Source organism: Scardinius erythrophthalmus (assembly GCF_964197995.2).
Source record: "Scardinius erythrophthalmus genome assembly, chromosome: 20".
Lineage (NCBI taxonomy): Eukaryota > Metazoa > Chordata > Actinopteri > Cypriniformes > Leuciscidae > Scardinius > Scardinius erythrophthalmus.
Window position 1 is genome coordinate 248,742 of NC_138240.1, and position 22,500 is coordinate 271,241.

At 39.8% G+C, this 22,500-nt stretch overlaps 1 protein-coding gene across 1 annotated transcript in view; it reads right to left on the reverse strand.

The window, feature by feature from the left end:
* Positions 1-13,581: 13,581 nt before the first annotated feature.
* sema6a (sema domain, transmembrane domain (TM), and cytoplasmic domain, (semaphorin) 6A) overlaps positions 13,582-22,500 on the reverse strand; it is a 90,090-nt gene continuing 81,171 nt past the window's right edge. The window contains exon 20 of the mRNA XM_081350011.1: positions 13,582-16,561. Coding sequence (XP_081206137.1) covers positions 15,489-16,561 — 1,073 coding nt within the window. The 3' untranslated portion in view covers positions 13,582-15,488. The remainder of the gene's footprint in view (positions 16,562-22,500) is intronic.

Genomic DNA, 22,500 nt, shown 5'->3' on the forward strand with positions numbered 1-22,500 from the left:
CCACGTTCTGCTGTCTCCTCGAGACGAGAGCATCAAGACACTCATTCACATTCCTGAGTGAGACGCGGTTTCAGCCCGCTGCTGTTTTAGCAAGTTTATGACCTCGAAGTGGCAGCAGACGAGATCACTTCAGTGGAGGTTTCCTTAGCAACGCTGATCTGTCAATCATCTGCTCTGAGCTTCATCATCAAGACACTAAAACCAAACGCTGATGTGTATCAATTTCAACTTTTCATCCCATAAATGACTTATTGTCAATTTCAACTTTTCATCCATAAATCACTTATTGTCAATTTCAACTTTTCATCTAGCCTGGCAAGCCAGATCTTCATCAAGATGTTGGTCTGGCAACTCACCATAGACACGGCTCAATCCGAGGGGTGGGATAAATGACTGTCTTTCAAATTTCCTCTGCACGCAATAGGACAGCGCTTCAACCAATCAGAGCGTTTTCCCAACAGCGGAGCTTACGTTAGTTGATAGATTCAACTTTTGAATCTGGTCGGCAAAACTACGAACACATCTTCCTTTTTTAAGAATGACTTAAGTGCCGTTCTTTGCTCTTTTCTCAAAGAAAAACTTAACTCCAAGTCCTCCAGAGTCGCGGACAAAGCCGATTTGAAAGACTGTTCGCCAGAAGCAGCAACTCTTCTTTGTTTTCAAGTAGTAGGGAACGTCGCAACTCTGTCGTCATTATGTTAAGCCCGCCCCGCCTATTCTATACACGATGTGATTGGCCTGACCCAATTTAGGTTTTTACAGCTCGAAAGTCAAAGGAGAGTTGCTAGACTACCCTGGCTGCTAAATACATTTTGCTGCCGCTAGGGTGCGTCTAGATTTCTAGGCTACTTTTCATCCCCTTTTCATCCCATAAATGACTTATTGTGTCAATTTCAACTTTTCGTCCCATAAATGACTTATTGTGTCAATTTCAACTTTTCATCCCATAAATGACTTATTGTGTCAATTTCAACTTTTCGTCCCATAAATGACTTGTCAATTTCAACTTTTCGTCCCATAAATGACTTGTCAATTTCAACTTTTTAATCCCATAAATGACTTATTGTGTCAATTTTAACTTTTCATCCCATAAATGACTTGTGTCAATTTCAACTTTTCATCCCATAAATGACTTTTTGTGTCAATTTCAACTTTTCGTCCCATAAATGACTTATTGGGTAAATTTCAACTCTTCATCCCATAAATGACTTATTGGGTAAATTTCAACTTTTCGTCCCATAAATGACTTGTCAATTTCAACTTTTCGTCCCATAAATGACTTGTCAATTTCAACTTTTTAATCCCATAAATGACTTATTGTGTCAATTTTAACTTTTCATCCCATAAATGACTTGTGTCAATTTCAACTTTTCGTCCCATAAATGACTTATTGTGTCAATTTCAACTCTTCATCCCATAAATGACTTATTGGGTAAATTTCAACTCTTCATCCCATAAATGACTTATTGGGTAAATTTCAACTTTTCGTCCCATAAATGACTTATTGTGTCAATTTCAACTTTTCATCCCATAAATGACTTATTGTATCAATTTCAACTTTTCATCCCATAAATGACTTATTGTGTCAATTTCAACTTTTCGTCCCATAAATGACTTTTTGTGTCAATTTCAACTTTTCATCCCATAAATGACTTATTTTGTCAATTTCAACTTTTCGTCCCATAAATTACTTGTCAATTTCAACTTTTCATCCCATAAATGATTATTGTCAATTGTATCAATTTCAACTTTTCGTCCCATAAATGACTTATTGTGTCAATTTAAACTTTTCGTCCCATAAATGACTTATTTTGTCAATTTCAACTTTTCATCCCATAAATGACTTATTGTGTCAATTTCAACTTTTCGTCCCATAAATGACTTGTCAATTTCAACTTTTCGTCCCATAAATGACTTGTCAATTTCAACTTTTCATCCCATAAATGACTTATTGTGTCAATTGTATCAATTTCAACTTTTCATACCAAAAATTACTTATTGTATCAATTTCAACTTTTCGTCCCATAAATGACTTATTGTGTCAATTTCAACTTTTCGTCCCATAAATGACTTATTGTGTCAATTTCAACTTTTCATCCCATAAATGACTTATTGTGTCAATTTCAACTTTTCGTCCCATAAATGACTTGTCAATTTCAACTTTTCGTCCCATAAATGACTTGTCAATTTCAACTTCATCCCATAAATGACTTATTGTGTCAATTTCAACTTTTCGTCCCATAAATGACTTGTCAATTTCAACTTTTCGTCCCATAAATGACTTGTCAATTTCAACTTCATCCCATAAATGACTTATTGTGTCAATTTCAACTTCATCCCATAAATGACTTATTGTGTCAATTTCAACTTTTCATCCATAAATGACTTATTGTGTCAATTTCAACTTTTCGTCCCATAAATGACTTGTCAATTTCAACTTTTCATCCCATAAATGATTATTGTCAATTGTATCAATTTCAACTTTTCATCCCATAAATGACTTATTGTGTCAATTTCAACTTTTCGTCCCATAAATGACTTGTCAATTTCAACTTTTCGTCCCATAAATGACTTGTCAATTTCAACTTCATCCCATAAATGACTTATTGTGTCAATTTCAACTTTTCATCCATAAATGACTTATTGTGTCAATTTCAACTTTTCATCCCATAAATGATTATTGTCAATTGTATCAATTTCAACTTTTCATCCCATAAATGACTTATTGTGTCAATTTCAACTTTTCGTCCCATAAATGACTTATTGTGTCAATTTCAACTTTTCATCCCATAAATGACTTATTGTGTCAATTTCAACTTTTCGTCCCATAAATGACTTATTGTGTCAATTTCAACTTTTCATCCCATAAATGACTTGTCAATTTCAACTTTTCGTCCCATAAATGACTTATTGTGTCAATTTCAACTTTTCGTCCCATAAATGACTTGTCAATTTCAACTTTTCATCCCATAAATGACTTATTGTGTCAATTTCAACTTTTCGTCCCATAAATGACTTGTCAATTTCAACTTTTCGTCCCATAAATGACTTGTCAATTTCAACTTTTCATCCCATAAATGACTTATTGTGTCAATTTCAACTTTTCGTCCCATAAATGACTTGTCAATTTCAACTTTTCGTCCCATAAATGACTTGTCAATTTCAACTTTTCGTCCCATAAATGACTTATTGTGTCAATTTCAACTTTTCATCCCATAAATGACTTATTGTCAATTTTATCAATTTCAACTTTTCATCCCATAAATGACTTATTGTATCAATTTCAACTCTTCATCCCATAAATGACTTATTGTGTCAATTTCAACTTTTTGTCCCATAAATGACTTATTGTGTCAATATCAACTTTTCATCCCATAAATGACTTATTGTGTCAATTTCAACTTTTCATCCCATAAATGACTTATTGTATCAATTTCAACTTTTCATCCCATAAATGACTTATTGTATCAATTTCAACTTTTCATCCCATAAATGACTTTTTGTGTCAATTTCAACTTTTCGTCCCATAAATGACTTATTGTGTCAATTTCAACTTTTCATCCCATAAATGACTTATTGTATCAATTTCAACTTTTCATCCCATAAATGACTTATTGTGTCAATTTCAACTTTTCGTCCCATAAATGACTTTTTGTGTCAATTTCAACTTTTCATCCCATAAATGACTTATTGTGTCAATTTCAACTTTTCGTCCCATAAATTACTTGTCAATTTCAACTTTTCATCCCATAAATGATTATTGTCAATTGTATCAATTTCAACTTTTCGTCCCATAAATGACTTGTCAATTTCAACTTTTCATCCCATAAATGACTTATTGTGTCAATTTCAACTTTTCGTCCCATAAATGACTTGTCAATTTCAACTTTTCGTCCCATAAATGACTTGTCAATTTTAACTTTTCGTCCCATAAATGACTTATTGTGTCAATTTCAACTTTTCATCCCATAAATGACTTATTGTCAATTTTATCAATTTCAACTTTTCATCCCATAAATGACTTATTGTATCAATTTCAACTCTTCATCCCATAAATGACTTGTGTCAATTTCAACTTTTTGTCCCATAAATGACTTATTGTGTCAATATCAACTTTTCATCCCATAAATGACTTATTGTGTCAATTTCAACTTTTCATCCCATAAATGACTTATTGTATCAATTTAAACTTTTCATCCCATAAATGACTTATTGTATCAATTTCAACTTTTCATCCCATAAATGACTTTTTGTGTCAATTTCAACTTTTCGTCCCATAAATGACTTATTGTGTCAATTTCAACTTTTCATCCCATAAATGACTTATTGTATCAATTTCAACTTTTCATCCCATAAATGACTTATTGTGTCAATTTCAACTTTTCGTCCCATAAATGACTTTTTGTGTCAATTTCAACTTTTCATCCCATAAATGACTTATTGTGTCAATTTCAACTTTTTGTCCCATAAATTACTTGTCAATTTCAACTTTTCATCCCATAAATGATTATTGTCAATTGTATCAATTTCAACTTTTCATCCCATAAATGACTTGTCAATTTCAACTTTTCGTCTCATAAATGACTTATTGTGTCAATTTCAACTTTTCATCCCATAAATGACTTTTTGTGTCAATTTCAACTTTTCGTCCCATAAATGACTTATTGTGTCAATTTCAACTTTTCGTCCCATAAATGACTTATTGTGTCAATTTCAACTTTTCATCCCATAAATGACTTATTGTGTCAATTTCAACTTTTCGTCCCATAAATGACTTGTCAATTTCAACTTTTCGTCCCATAAATGACTTGTCAATTTCAACTTTTCATCCCATAAATGACTTGTCAATTGTATCAATTTCAACTTTTCATACCATAAATGACTTATTGTATCAATTTCAACTTTTCGTCCCATGAATGACTTATTGTGTCAATTTCAACTTTTCGTCCCATAAATGACTTATTGTGTCAATTTCCACTTTTCATACCATAAATGACTTATTGTATCAATTTCAACTTTTCGTCCCATTAATGACTTATTGTATCAATTTCAACTTTTCGTCCCATAAATGACTTATTGTGTCAATTTCAACTTTTCATACCATAAATTACTTATTGTATCAATTTCAACTTTTCGTCCCATAAATGACTTATTGTGTCAATTTCAACTTTTCATCCCATAAATGACTTATTGTATCAATTTCAACTTTTCATCCCATAAATGACTTATTGTGTCAATTGTATCAATTTAAACTTTTCATCCATAAATGACTTATTGTGTCAATTGTGTCAATTTCAACTTTTCATCCCATAAATGACTTATTGTATCAATTTCAACTTTTCATCCCATAAATGACTTATTTTGTCAATTTCAACTTTTCATCCCATAAATGACTTATTTTGTCAATTTCAACTTTTCATCCCATAAATGACTTATTGGGTAAATTTCAACTTTTCGTCCCATAAATGACTTTTTGTGTCAATTTCAACTTTTCGTCCCATAAATGACTTTTTGTGTCAATTTCAACTTTTCATCCCATAAATGACTTATTGTATCAATTTCAACTTTTCATCCCATAAATGACTTATTGTGTCAATTGTATCAATTTAAACTTTTCATCCCATAAATGACTTATTTTGTCAATTTCAACTTTTCATCCCATAAATGACTTATTTTGTCAATTTCAACTTTTCATCCCATAAATGACTTATTGGGTAAATTTCAACTTTTCGTCCCATAAATGACTTTTTGTGTCAATTTCAACTTTTCATCCCATAAATGACTTATTGTATCAATTTCAACTTTTCATCCCATAAATGACTTATTGTATCAATTTCAACTTTTCGTCCCATAAATGACTTATTGTGTCAATTTCAACTTTTCATCCCATAAATGACTTATTGTATCAATTTCAACTTTTCATCCCATAAATGACTTATTGTGTCAATTGTATCAATTTAAACTTTTCATCCATAAATGACTTATTGTGTCAATTGTGTCAATTTCAACTTTTCATCCCATAAATGACTTTTTGTGTCAATTTCAACTTTTCGTCCCATAAATGACTTTTTGTGTCAATTTCAACTTTTCATCCCATAAATGACTTATTGTGTCAATTTCAACTTTTTGTCCCATAAATTACTTGTCAATTTCAACTTTTCATCCCATAAATGATTATTGTCAATTGTATCAATTTCAACTTTTCATCCCATAAATGACTTGTCAATTTCAACTTTTCGTCTCATAAATGACTTATTGTGTCAATTTCAACTTTTCATCCCATAAATGACTTTTTGTGTCAATTTCAACTTTTCGTCCCATAAATGACTTATTGTGTCAATTTAAACTTTTCGTCCCATAAATGACTTATTGTGTCAATTTCAACTTTTCATCCCATAAATGACTTATTGTGTCAATTTCAACTTTTCGTCCCATAAATGACTTGTCAATTTCAACTTTTCGTCCCATAAATGACTTGTCAATTTCAACTTTTCATCCCATAAATGACTTGTCAATTGTATCAATTTCAACTTTTCATACCATAAATGACTTATTGTATCAATTTCAACTTTTCGTCCCATGAATGACTTATTGTGTCAATTTCAACTTTTCGTCCCATAAATGACTTATTGTGTCAATTTCCACTTTTCATACCATAAATGACTTATTGTATCAATTTCAACTTTTCGTCCCATTAATGACTTATTGTATCAATTTCAACTTTTCGTCCCATAAATGACTTATTGTGTCAATTTCAACTTTTCATACCATAAATTACTTATTGTATCAATTTCAACTTTTCGTCCCATAAATGACTTATTGTGTCAATTTCAACTTTTCATCCCATAAATGACTTATTGTATCAATTTCAACTTTTCATCCCATAAATGACTTATTGTGTCAATTGTATCAATTTAAACTTTTCATCCATAAATGACTTATTGTGTCAATTGTGTCAATTTCAACTTTTCATCCCATAAATGACTTATTGTATCAATTTCAACTTTTCATCCCATAAATGACTTATTTTGTCAATTTCAACTTTTCATCCCATAAATGACTTATTTTGTCAATTTCAACTTTTCATCCCATAAATGACTTATTGGGTAAATTTCAACTTTTCGTCCCATAAATGACTTTTTGTGTCAATTTCAACTTTTCGTCCCATAAATGACTTTTTGTGTCAATTTCAACTTTTCATCCCATAAATGACTTATTGTATCAATTTCAACTTTTCATCCCATAAATGACTTATTGTGTCAATTGTATCAATTTAAACTTTTCATCCCATAAATGACTTATTTTGTCAATTTCAACTTTTCATCCCATAAATGACTTATTTTGTCAATTTCAACTTTTCATCCCATAAATGACTTATTGGGTAAATTTCAACTTTTCGTCCCATAAATGACTTTTTGTGTCAATTTCAACTTTTCATCCCATAAATGACTTATTGTATCAATTTCAACTTTTCATCCCATAAATGACTTATTGTGTCAATTGTATCAATTTAAACTTTTCATCCATAAATGACTTATTGTGTCAATTGTGTCAATTTCAACTTTTCATCCCATTAATGACTTATTGTATCAATTTCAACTTTTCATCCCATAAATGACTTATTTTGTCAATTTCAACTTTTCATCCCATAAATGACTTATTTTGTCAATTTCAACTTTTCGTCCCATAAATGACTTATTGTGTCAATTTCAACTTTTCATCCATAAATGACTTATTGTGTCAATTTCAACTTTTCATCCATAAATGACTTATTGTATCAATTTCAACTTTTCATCCCATAAATGACTTGTGTCAATTGTATCAATTTCAACTTTTCATCCATAAATGACTTATGGATTTCTCTGCGGGTACCGGTATTTCATATATGAGATTGTATTGTGACTTTATAAGTCATAATTTAAAGGTTTCATTTCATAAATATGAGTCATAATTTGAGCTTTTTATGCCATGAATTAAAAAAGCATGTTTTTATTTCTGCCGTGGAAGTGTTTCCACACGGACGTCTGGCAGGGTTTCTCTGGAGTCATCAGTGCGTTGCGTGTCTTTGTCTTAAAACAGCGTGTTTGCATTCGAAGATCCTGCTTCATATTTCAACTCAGCCAAGAACTCTAAAATTAGGACAGAATTCATGAATTCTTTAAAGCTGAACTGTGTGTGTTTCTCTCACACACACACCCTACAGTAATTACACACCCGCTAATCCTGTTTCCCAAATCCAGGTACCCGCAGAGAAATCCATGTGGAAAATCCCATGGCTGCACATTTCCTCCATCTGCCTCGCGGATCCTCTTTCACACAAAGATCTGCGTTTGCCTTCAGCGTTGCCTTCACACACTCTCACACACACACACACACACACACACTCGCAGTCACAGTCATTCCGATGAAAACGTGTCGAATTCTGTCTCCATTTACTCACATGGAAAAACCTCTTTCCACACGAGGAATATCACAGTGACCTCAAAACGCTCCACAGTTCCCTCAGTAAATAACAGCATATGGTTTGGAACGACATGAGGGTGAATAAATAATGACTGAATCCTCATTTGTGGGTGAATTATTCCTTTAATCCGTTTAGAGCTCGTCTGTTCATGTGTGTCGCTCGGCTCCAGTGTCTGAGGCTCTCGCTCGTTAAAAGCCTTCATTAAGATTCACCCAAACATGATGTGTTTATTAGGACTGAGACACTGACACACGAGAGCCGCTGATGTCGGGATCTGATAGAATGACCCAGATCAGCTTTAATCAGTTTTGGTAAAAAGCTCAAAACAAGATAAAAATAATATATTTATTAGGATTATGGTTTTCATGTTTATTGAACTGCATTGAGAAGCTTTACACTGCGAGAGTGAAGAGTGTGATCTCTCCTTGCATTGTCAGCATGATTATGAAAGTGGGCGGGGCAGTATGTAAATTGTGTCACAGCTGTAGGACACCTGGGATGGGGGAGGGGCTCATTAATTATGCATGAAGCTGGTGCTCTGGTTTCAGTGGGATCCGGTCAAGCTTCAGTAACCTACATACGTGATCCGTCATGAGAACACACACACACATACACTCCAGCTGATGACATCACTTCCTCCCACTGGCCTGCCACTCATCCTCTCCAGCAGCACTCAGTGTCATGAATGATCGTTTGACCTCTGACCTTTGTGTCAATGGGGTCAGAGTTTCACTGGAATCAGAGGCTGAGCTCGACATGAGCACATAAACATCTATATTCAGGCGTTTCAGCTGAAACATCAGTGCTTTAGAATATGAAGGGTAACATAAATAATCCTGTCGTTTTAATTATGAGTGTAAATGTGTTAATCAGGCTGGAGTCGTAGCGGCGCCGTCCTCGTGTTCGATGACAGAATCACTCACTCTGAAGTGCTGCAATTAACGAGATTCAATGCTGAAAATAATTACAGAAAATCATCTGTGTCTCGAAACCTGTAACGTCCGTCTGACCTTCAGCTGTGAGATGAGATGAGCACTCTCAAACACACACACACACACACACACACACACACACACACACACACTGAGGAGAACGAGGAGCTGGAGGGTAACACACACACATTCTTGTACATCTATCTTCATGAGGACATTCATTGACAATGCAATCTCTAGCCGCTTACCCTAACCTTACCCATCACAACTAAGTGCCTAAACCGACCCTTGACCTCATTATAACCTTATCCCTAAAACCAAGTCTTGACTCAAACAGGCCTTTAAAGGCTCTCCGAAACTGAGGACCGGCCAACATGTCCTCACTGTACTCTCTCTGTCCTCACTCCACTGGCCTAACACTCAAACTGGTCCTCACAAAGATAGTTGTACAAGTACACACACACACACACACACACACACACACACACACACACACACTCACTCACTCACTCTCACACACACACACACACACACACACACACACACACACACACACACACACACACACACACACACACACACACACACACACACACACACACACACATTAACACAGGCTCATCCCGTCTCTCTCTCTGTTGTGTTGAGGGATTTCAGAGGCTCGTATCACTTCAGCAAACTCTCGCTCTTTATGCCCAGGAGTTTCACAAGCCGAGGAAAGTGGAGCATCTGTGATCCAGCGTGTTCCTCTTTATCCCGAGCCTCGGCTTACACTCGCTCCAGGGATTTACTCCACGCTGGAGGTTATGAGGAACATCACATGATGGAAAACACCGTGTTTCAGATGCTCATATGTCCGAGTATTTCACCTCTGACCCGTCTCGCTGACAGATCTGGACTGAAATGCTTGTCGTTCATGAATACTTTGGAATACTGACTAATGTTGGTCTCTTTTTAAAGAAACTCAGCAGATTATTGCATTTCAAAAATGAATGTGTAATTTTTAGTCAAAGCTGTGTGTTTAACAAGTCATGTTCCAAATGTGAAACTGAGTCACAAAAATTGAGCCGCTAAAAGGTTTTAAAGTTTTCATGGCAAAGCAATATTTTCACTGGTTTAAGATTTCGAATGACACAAATGTATGATGATTCCTGAAATATTTGATTACAGTCTCATTACAACACGTTTAACACAGACTGAACAGATTTCACTATTTCACAGCGCCTATAGCAATCTGGAACATGCATCTAAAATACGACTTTTATAGCAATGAAAATATGAAGAGGGTTTGGACGTGAAACATCCTGAGAGAGAAATGTCATGGGTTATGAACACTGCAAAAACTGCTTTTCTAACTGAGTATTTTAGTCTTGTTTCCAGTCCAGATATCTCACAATTCTTAAATCAAGATGCATTTACTAGAAGAGTAAAAATCCATAAGATATTATTTCTTGTTTTCAGGGGGAATCAATCAAAATTAAGAGAGTTGTTGCTTAAAAAAAGCTAAATGATCTGCCAATGTGGGAAGAAAAATAATCTCGTTTCTGTGTGAATTAACATTATTTTTCTGATCCCATTGGCAGATCATTTAGCTTTTTTTAAGCAACAACTCTCTTAATTTTGATTGATTTCCCCTGAAAACAAGAAATAATATCTTATGGCATTTTACTACTTTGGTAAATGCATCTTGCTTTAAGAATATTTAGATATTTGGACTGGAAACAAGACAAAAATACTAAGTAAGAAAAGCATTTTTGCAGTGAATATGATTTACTTTAAGGCCCTGAGTCATGCAATGAGACTTTATTCACATTAGAAGCCTAAACTCACGTAATGAAGCAGCGCTTGGATGTGTGTGTGGTCTCGGGCCGGTTTAACGTTTCTCTATGGATTGAGTGTGAGCGGCAGAAGCGGCTCGTGTTGACGGTCATTAGCAGATGTCCGATGGAGCGAGGGTCGGGATTACAGCTATAAGCCTGTTTCTTCATTACGGGCTGTGAATCAGTGGCGTTCACCTCAGATCTGCAGCGAGTCGAGCTTCTGGAGGTCAGAGTCATTGTTGACTCATTCTCTGTTTACAGAACACACAGCGGTAGTTCGTAACCGAGTTACTGTTATACATACAGTATATCGCATGGACAAACAGTGAAGACGAGGGCATGTCGAGACAAAGCAACAGGACACCTGAGAAACATTTAATCAGTCATCGTCGACGTATAGACGCCACACGGGCTCCAGAGCGATTCTTATCTCCATGTTTATTTACGGTTAGAGAAGTCGAACAATCGAGTCTTTGCAGAACGGGTGCCAAACCCTCATGAGGAGAAAGAGCTCATCAAACCCTCACGAGGACGCCTGGAGAAAGAGCTCATCATAGCGTGACGACGTCGGTCTCACGTTTCAGAGATCGCTCAAAGTTAGGGACAAATGAGATTGCAGTAATGTTAATAAAACGTTCGTTCAAAGCTATATGGTCTTTAATAATGTTCTCAAAACGTTAGAACAAAAGCAGTAGGCTATTTATTCATTCTTCATAAAACATTTTTAAACGTTGCTACTTGTTTCAGAACTTTCAGAGAACATTCAAAGGTAGCGTTCCCATAATGTTTGAAGAATTTATCATAATTCTAACATCTAACCTTACTTAGCCTAACATTCTACAGGCTACTCGGTCTCGAAACCAGTGGAAATTTTGTGAGAATTTCAAAAACATAACTCTATAATAGTCTCATGACGTATTGAGTAATCAAATGAACTTCTAACCTCTTCCATTTCTTCAATGATTTGAGATCTAGATTTTCTCCGTCAGTAACAGCGGGTGAAGTGTTGTTTTTCACAGATTAAACCAATCATATTGAAGGAAGGTAATCATGAGTAGTCACGTTAATCTTACTGTCTCTATCCTATAAAAACCTGATGTATTCTTTCTGAGAGAGATTCTCTGAGGCTGTGATTAAAGCATTTAAAGGGCATTTGCTGAAGTCTGTGGTTATTATTGCTGTGCTGCAAGTTAGTTAGTGGAGCAAGTTAAAGGAGAACTCCGGTCAATTTTAACATTGAGCTCATTTTTTTGTACATTTGGAGTGCTGTCAATACAGAGAACAACGACAAAAATCGGTGTTGCCTACACCGAGTTATTCTATTTTTAAAATGTGCACCCTATTGACTTCAATGGGGCAAGTAGTAAGCCTGCTTTTAGCCTCTTAACATCCTTGATGTGTCATTACAAGTGCACAGAAAATGTGAGTGATTCCTTCCGAGTGAACACGAGTGAATCTGACTGCAGTAGATGTTAGAGATATTAATAAAAATGAAATTAATTCAGCCAGCGCTCATACCTCTGTTTACATCCTGTTTTCGGTGGAAGGCCATAGTAATCGATTGTCGAGTTCACGCGCATAGGTTTAGTGCCTATGATCACGCGCGTGAACTCGACAATCGATTACTATGGCCTTCCACCGAAAACAGGATGTAAACAGAGGTATGAGCGCTGGCTGAATTAACTTCATTTTTATTAATATCTCTAACATCTACTGCAGTCAGATTCACCCGTGTTCACTCGGAAGGAATCACTCACATTTTCTGTGCACTTGTAATGACACATCAAGGATGTTAAGAGGCTAAAAAGCAGGCTTACTACTTGCCCCATTGAAGTCAATAGGGTGCAAATTTTAAAAATAGAATAACTCGGTGTAGGCAACACCGATTTTTGTCGTTGTTCTCTGTATTGACAGCACTCCAAATGTACAAAAAAATGAGCTCAATGTTAAAATTGACCGGAGTTCTCCTTTAACAGGTTAGCGAGACACTAAAGACCCTATTCCCGAGTGATAGAGTCGGAAGAGGGCGAGACATCGTTCGACTCAGCGTAAGACTCTTAGATTGTGGTCAGGTAACTATAATTTTATTTTATGCGGTCAGAATAGTTTGAAGAATGTGTGTGAATGTGTTGAGAATGTTGACCTCACCTGAGTATAATATTTTCAGGTGTCAGGGACACTTGGTTCAACCTAAGTAAGGTGTGTAGGGGAAAATCTACCACAAATCATACAGTGGAATATCATCAGCAAAGGTTTTAAAACATTTAAAAAACAACATTTTGATGAATAACTTTAAGCAAAACGTTCTTAGAACATATTTTTTATTAGCTGCGAAGACTCTGACAAACAACACAAGCTCTGTGACAAGAATCTGAAATGTTTTTATTACTTTTTCCATTTATTAAAGAGAATTTCTTTACAACATACATTTAGCTGTGAATCAGATGTGGGAGAGGGCCGGTGACGAAACCATAGCAAACAAGAGTACTAACTCCACTTCCAGAGTCCAAAGGCACCAGCACGGGAATCGTGATCTCCGTTCACTACGGCCGGAGCGATTACATATTCAGACGGCACGATTTAGAGTCGTCTCAGCCGGGCTGCGACGACAAGTGAGTTCAACATCTACAAAGCCGAAACTAGAGATTCCTGGACGCCAAGTTCAATAAAACGTGTGTCAAAATAGTTAAATAACAGTCCCTCATATTACATCACAACGATAGATCTAGAAAATTATATTAATCGGAATCTGTCACAAACATTGAAAACATTAATCTGTTTCCTAATATTATTGGAGTGCATATCTACACAGGAGCCAGCCTGTATTCACTGCCTAAAAACTGTGTTTGATCATATACATTAGAAAGCTTGTGTGTGTTTGGGAGAAACATCATATCTGATTCGTTCATGTGTTTTTCTCTTATTGCCTTGAAGCAGCCAGATCCACAGATACACATCAATTCAACTACAAACAGTGTAAAAACATCATCTCGACTTTGTGAAAAGTAATTAAAAAAAGGACGAACGCAAACAAAATCAAAGCAAAAAACAACATTCTTCCAGCACAACAAGAGGGCCGACTCCTACGTTTCATTGGCACAATCAGAAATCAAGCACAAAGTCATTTGTGGTTAGCAACGGGACCAGAGTCGACAACGACAACACCTACATTCTTCAATTACGTAGTTTTTTTGTTTCTTTTTTTAATCAAATGAGGGAAAAAATGTCATTATAAGAACTACGACAGTTAACAGCTAACAAACGCTTCACTACTCAGGGGTGTAAGGCACAAATTTACAGGTGGAAGGAGAAAAACAGGCATGTTTGAAAATGAAATGCTTCAACAAAAGGCCTGTTTGTGTGTGTGTGTGTGTGTGTGTGTGTGGACAGGACGAGAAAACGATACGTTTGAAAGCGTAAACCAAGCGTCTTAAGTACGGCTCATCCTTTACTTTGCTTCACGTCATGCAGACGCGAGCGAGAATGGCACTCGGTGATCGACCGGTGGCTTTCAGCAGGTGATGAACGAGATGAAGAGTTGAGATTCAGGAGTTCCTTCTGTGGGCTGTAAGCTTTACCCACAAGCCCTTCTGGCACGGCTCGAGGAATATTCCTTCCATACGGAGGCTTCCGTCGTCTCTGAGTTTGCTTAGCAACGTCCGAAGAGTTAGTGGACAGAAGTGCTGGCTCCAGTTTAATGACTTTAAATAATTTCACACTTGATTAATTCAAATTAAAAAGATCATTTACATCTCGATTGAGCCTAAAAGAGATGCTCTTTCTGCAAAAGCACTTTATTAAAAAATAAATACAACCTGCTGTTAGTATTAACAGTCACGTGTTATTTAATCATCAGTTTCAGTAGACGTTTTGAACTCTTGCACGAAGGCAGAACTCGATTGCTTTGTCCAGTAACAGTAACACTGAGACAGGCGGCGGCGTTTCACAGTTTTCCCTTGTAAACTCCAGTCTGAACTTGTTCAAGTGCTTGATAAACCGGGGCGTCTCGCAGCTTCATGACTGAACAATTCCGCCTGTCTCCGATGTGCTTTTGGCAGAAAACAAACATCAGCTGCAACACAGCGCTGGCGAAACCTTTAAGAGTTCCTCTTTCCGGGAGCAGATGTTTGCCCTCTTGGAACGGACACTATCAGCCTGAGCTCGACATTAAAAAATATACAAAAACAAAAGAAAGGAAAAAGTGAGTTGCATTTCCTGTACATAGCTGTACAAAGCAGACACACTTTACTGTTCCCCGTCTTTAATCCCGCATTATGTGCAGGAGTCACCGGATTTGATTTTCGTGGAAAGGGACACCAGTGCTGGTTTGGGAGGGACGTCGGGCTTGAGCTGCCGGGATCCGCAGCGAGGCAGAGACCCGTACGAGCTCAGGCTGGGGTGACGGGTCAGGCCGAGGACCGGAGAGGTGACGTGCATGGAGTCCACTCGCTGCGGGGCGGGCGGAGGCATCTCCACACGGAAGCTGTGGTTCCTGGACATGTGGGATGAGTTGGACGAGTTGGTGTTGTGCTGTTTCTTGAGGCCCGAGCTCATGGGGTAGCCTCGCCCGTACATGGACGAATGCACGTCGAGCCTCTTGCCCATCTGTGGGACGGCAGGCGGGAGCACCAGAGACGCCTCTCGCTGGGGGACGCGAGGAGGAGCTCCCTCGACCTCCGCCAGACCGAGACCGTGACACGGGCTCTTGAGGGACTTGTACTCGAGAGTGGCACCCTGGTCGTCTGCGAAGTCTCCGCGGTGGGGCTGCTCCACGTACTCGTGCTGGTAAGCTTGGGTCAAAGGCAGAACCACCACACTGGAGATGTGGCCCGGAGACGCCCGAAGCGGCAGATCTGTCGGGATGACCGGAGTGACCATGGAAGTCAAGTCTTTGGTGCAGGCGTTGATCAGGTTCTGGTTGCGCTCCCACTCGCGGCTGCCCCGACTGGGCTTGCGGCGCGGCTGCATGGGCGTGGACTCGGGCGTGGGCAGGGCGCTCAGATCTGGGTGCTGGTCAGCTTTAATCAGCATCTTGCCGTTGGTCAGACGGCCGTTGTGCATGAGCGGAGTCAGAATGGCTTCAGGCCGGCCATCCTTGGCTTGCATCTCGAACAGCCCCGTCAGCTTGGTGACACTGTTCATGGAGCCTCGTCTGGACTGAACAGAGTCCTTGTCTTTGTGGCCAGGCAGCTCAAAGTCGCGCCGGCGGTGGTGGTCGCACACGCAGTAGACGACGATACCAGAGAAGATGGCGCCCATGGCGAAGGCGAGGATGACGGCGATGGCCAGAAGCGTCACTGGAACCATCTGATCCCGGTCTCGGTGGTACGTCTCACGGATCACCCCTGCGAAGAGAGATTCACAATGGTTTAATATGTTAGGGTTTTAACATAATCTAATTCACCTGTGTGTCTGGAACACTGATGGACAACAATACACTTCTATCCTAACTTAAGGTGCGGTCACATTTACTCGTCGCTGATTGGCTGATTGGTTTGAAAGTGACTTCTGTGTGAGCTGTGCTTCATACATCTGTACCCTATTGACAATGAATCCGGCTTTGCACACAAATGTTTTTGCCGGTCAAATGCCGTTTTTGCCTTTATTGCAATAGGATAGCGTAGAGTAGACAAAGCTTAAGATTAAGGGGGGCAGGATCGGGAATGATCTGTGAGCCAGGACTCAATTTTGGGAAAGGTCTGTGAGCCGGGACTCAATCTCGGGAAAGAACTGTGAGCCGGGACTCAATCTCGGGAAAGATCTGAGAGCCGGGACACAATCTTGGGAAAGATCTGTGAGCTGGGACTCAATCTCGGGAAAGGTCTGTGAGCCGGGACTCAATCTCGGGAAAGGCCACTGAGCCGGGACTCGATCTCAGGAAAGGTCTGTAAACTGGGACTCAATCTCGGGAAAGGTCTGTGAGCCGGGACTCAATCTCGGGAAAGGCCACTGAGCCGGGACTCGATCTCGGGAAAGGTCTGTAAACTGGGACTCAATCTCGGGAAAGGTCTGTGAGCCGGGACTCAATCTCGGGAAAGGTCTGTAAACTCGGACTCAATCTAGGGAAAGGTCTGTGAATCGGGACTCAATCTTGGGAAAGGCCAGTGAGCCGGGACTCAATCTCGGGAAAGGTCTGTAAACTCGGACTCAATCTAGGGAAAGGTCTGTGAATCGGGACTCAATCTTGGGAAAGGCCAGTGAGCCGGGACTCAATCTCGTGAAAGGTCTGTGAGCCGGGACTCAATCTCGGGAAAGGCCTGTGAGCCGGGACTCAATCTCGGGAAAGATCTGAGAGCCGGGACACAATCTTGGGAAAGATCTGTGAGCTGGGACTCAATCTTGGGAAAGGCCAGTGAGCCGGGACTCAATCTCGTGAAAGGTCTGTGAGCCGGGACTCAATCTTGGGAAAGGCCAGTGAGCCGGGACTCAATCTCGTGAAAGGTCTGTGAGCCGGGACTCAATCTTGTGAAAGGCCTGTGAGCCGGGACTCAATCTCGGGAAAGAACTGTGAGCCGGGACTCAATCTCGGGAAAGATCTGAGAGCCGGGACACAATCTTGGGAAAGATCTGTGAGCTGGGACTCAATCTCGGGAAAGGTCTGTGAGCCGGGACTCAATCTCGGGAAAGGCCACTGAGCCGGGACTCGATCTCAGGAAAGGTCTGTAAACTGGGACTCAATCTCGGGAAAGGTCTGTGAGCCGGGACTCAATCTCGGGAAAGGCCACTGAGCCGGGACTCGATCTCGGGAAAGATCTGTAAACTGGGACTCAATCTCGGGAAAGGTCAGTGAGCTCGGACTCAATCTCGGAAAGGTCTGTGAGCCGGGACTCAATCTCGGGAAAGGCCACTGAGCCGGGACTCGATCTCGGGAAAGGTCTGTAAACTAAGACTCAATCTCGGGAAAGGTCTGTGAGCCGGGACTCAATCTCGGGAAAGGTCTGTAAACTCGGACTCAATCTAGGGAAAGGTCTGTGAATCGGGACTCAATCTTGGGAAAGGCCAGTGAGCCGGGACTCAATCTCGGGAAAGGTCTGTAAACTCGGACTCAATCTAGGGAAAGGTCTGTGAATCGGGACTCAATCTTGGGAAAGGCCAGTGAGCCGGGACTCAATCTCGTGAAAGGTCTGTGAGCCGAGACTCAATCTTGGGAAAGGCCAGTGAGCCGGGACTCAATCTCGTGAAAGGTCTGTGAGCCGGGACTCAATCTCGTGAAAGGTCTGTGAGCCGGGACTCAATCTCGGGAAAGGCCTGTGAGCCGGGACTCAATCTCAGGAAAGATCTGAGAGCCGGGACACAATCTTGGGAAAGATCTGTGAGCTGGGACTCAATCTTGGGAAAGGCCAGTGAGCCGGGACTCAATCTCGTGAAAGGTCTGTGAGCCGGGACTCAATCTTGGGAAAGGCCAGTGAGCCGGGACTCAATCTCGTGAAAGGTCTGTGAGCCGGGACTCAATCTCGTGAAAGGCCTGTGAGCCGGGACTCAATCTCGGGAAAGAACTGTGAGCCGGGACTCAATCTCGGGAAAGATCTGAGAGCCGGGACACAATCTTGGGAAAGATCTGTGAGCTGGGACTCAATCTCGGGAAAGGTCTGTGAGCCGGGACTCAATCTCGGGAAAGGCCACTGAGCCGGGACTCGATCTCAGGAAAGGTCTGTAAACTGGGACTCAATCTCGGGAAAGGTCTGTGAGCCGGGACTCAATCTCGGGAAAGGCCACTGAGCCGGGACTCGATCTCGGGAAAGATCTGTAAACTGGGACTCAATCTCGGGAAAGGTCAGTGAGCTCGGACTCAATCTCGGAAAGGTCTGTGAGCCGGGACTCAATCTCGGGAAAGGCCACTGAGCCGGGACTCGATCTCGGGAAAGGTCTGTAAACTGGGACTCAATCTCGGGAAAGGTCTGTGAGCCGGGACTCAATCTCGGGAAAGGTCTGTAAACTCGGACTCAATCTAGGGAAAGGTCTGTGAATCGGGACTCAATCTTGGGAAAGGCCAGTGAGCCGGGACTCAATCTCGGGAAAGGTCTGTAAACTCGGACTCAATCTAGGGAAAGGTCTGTGAATCGGGACTCAATCTTGGGAAAGGCCAGTGAGCCGGGACTCAATCTCGTGAAAGGTCTGTGAGCCGGGACTCAATCTTGGGAAAGGCCAGTGAGCCGGGACTCAATCTCGTGAAAGGTCTGTGAGCCGGGACTCAATCTCGTGAAAGGTCTGTGAGCCGGGACTCAATCTCGGGAAAGGCCTGTGAGCCGGGACTCAATCTCGGGAAAAGTCTGTGAAATTTAACTGAAATGTTGCTAATGTGACCACACCTTTAAGTGCTGCACACCAGTGCATGTTAAAAATGGGGATTTGAGGACTGTTGGATTAATCTGCTATATAGATACAGATAAAACTGCTGTCTTGATCTCTGAAGGAGACAGAGGCCCTGTTTACAGCTGGTATTAAGAAGCGTTTTGGTCGATCGGATCACAAGTACACAATGCTAAATACAGGTGTAAACAGGGTCTAAAACGTTTTGAGCTTTTGAGTCCACTTTTATCCACTTTCAGAGGTAGTTGAAAACGCAACCGACCGGATTGCTTTCATAGTGTAAACGCTCAAGTGGTCGAATGTGTTCCAACAGCCACAAAACGTCCACTCTCCACCTACTGACCTAATGCGTAAACATTATAGGAAGTGCACTATCCAGACGGGATTTAAACTGTCGGGTGAAGGTCCAAATTTGGTTTAAAGATGAAAAACATACTAAGCACAATGTTCTGTCACCATTCCTGATCTCTAACACACACACTCGGCTGGTGTTTGGCTGGTCTTGCGGCTGTCAGAGTGGAAACGAAAGCTCTGTGTGTTTTTCTGTCATCTCCGGTCGCGTTCATATGTAAATTACATTTCGTACATTAGGTAGAAAGATCTGAAGCCCATAAACCCTCCCCTCGAAGATATCAGGACAGAAGTGGACAAAACCATCTTTTGAAAGTGGACAAAAGAGACATTAAAACACCAAGTGTAAACGGGTATGTGTCTCTCTCGTCTACTTGTGATCCGATCGACCAAAACGCATCTTAATATGCATTTATTCGAACACCAAAAGATCATTTTCATTGGCGTGCAGAGGTGTGAGAGAGCGCTGGAATGCTAAATCTGGTTTCCACATCAGGGAGATATCTTAATCTACTTTATTCTATTGCTGATGAATTAGCCTACATGAAACTCTCAGCAGATCAACCATTTAAATCCACACAGCAAGAAAAGTGCTGCTATGTTCCCACAGAGGCATATAAAATCGATGTTGTACATTTGTTACAAACCCATAAACGTGTGATACAGCCATCCATCACTGTTTCGAGCTCGAGACGTTTAATGGACTGGTGAATATTGGTTTATAACTCTGATGGCCTTGGCTACACACTCCTCTTATCTTGGGCGTTCTAAAGGAGTCTCTCTCTCTATGATGACAAAATGCCGTCACACATCTGGTTTTTCTAAAGGGAAGATCTAAGGGGCGCTTCTTTCTTTTTAACTTCACTCTCATTGTCGTTCTCAGGAGAGGCTCTTCCTCTCAGTCTGTTTGATGTTTTAAAGCGTCTCTTTCATGCGTCTACTGTACGATACCCCTGAGAAATGACACGGCTCTAACGGATCCATTTTCATGTTGGAAAAAGAGTATGAAAGAATATGAGTTCTTTCATGAAAAGAATATGAGTACAGTATATAGAGCTGTTAACATAACCGTTTCGTACAGTTTATTTATCAAAGCACATTTAAAGACATGGGACATGATCCGCTGACCTGAACTAACACAATGCAAAACAAATAATATTTTTATCAGATTTTCTGGCACAAATATCTAAACATTCTTAAATCAAGATACATTTACTGGAGAAGCAGCAAAATCTTGTTTTCTGACCCCAAGCACAAACTCTCCTAATTTTGAGGATTTTCCAGACTTAATTAATAAATGTATTAAGCATTTAGGTAGTAAATGTATCTTGATTTAAGAATGTTTAGATGTTTGTGCTGGAAAGCGAGACAGGAACACTGAGGAAGAACCTCCTGTGTTTGCAGTGTGGATGTCCTGAAGGGTAAAGCTCTGCGAGGATGAGGAGATCAACGCCAGCACTCAGAAAACCTTTGAAGATCCTTTCTAACCGTAATGTACTGTTGCTCGACTTCAAAGAGCCAAAAAGAGGATAAAACCTGGAGAAATGGAGACTTTCTGAATGTCATCAGATCAACAGATCAAGAACCAGAAATATTCCCATTAACTGATATCATACAGGACATACCATTAATATGATTAAGATGAATTACCACAGCGACTCCACTGAAAACAAATCAATCTTGTGGATGAACAACAGGCTCCGGCAGAGTCTTCTGAGAAACAGAGGATCTGTTCGTTTACTGGATTTACTTTGATATCGTTTGATGGGATTAAAATAGAAACGAGACGAATAAAGAGCGGAAATCTGCCTGTCTGGAGCCTTTATTCATTCACAAACGTTCAGAGTTGGACAGATTCATGTTTTTAATCATTAGAATCTTTGAAACAGTGCTAATATATTTTTAAACCATCATTTCCATTTTATTAAACGTTTCACACACCCCTGGAATCTGCCAAAAGCACCGTCTTGAGAATTAGAGAAAAATATCACAGCAAATTACCAAAGAAAATATCAAGCATAAACAAAACATCTGACAGACGTTTGTTGTGTTCGAACTGTTGAATCAGAAGATGTTTGTTATTTAGTGGATGAAGTTGCTGTGATTCTCTACACCTGACTCTCACCAGCTGGTTCACAGACACTGAGACTGTTAATGAAGAGAAACGATCTGATAAATCACATTCACACATTTCCAAGAGACACGAAACCTCATTCTCAACACGAGATCTGTTTGATCATTTCAAACCTTTTGTTGAATCTCTACATTGTTTTCACAATAAATCACATTTACTGTAATATTTTGCATCTAATAGACATTCGTCACGTCAGTGTGGTTCCAGTGTAATTATTAAAATAAAATTAAAATCGATTCAAATTCAAATCCGGCCTGTTTTTAATGGCTCTTGCCCTCACAGGTTTCTCAGAGGCGAATCGCCGGCGGAACTAATCTCACACAAGCGTTACACATTTGAATTTCATGAGACGTCACTCCTGACAATTAAACGTGGAGCTTCACCGCATCCGACTTCACCGACACAATCCTGCAGTCGCGCGCGTGTACATGAGAAGATTCCTGCGTGAGCCTGAGACGTGTGAATATTCACACACACACACACACACAC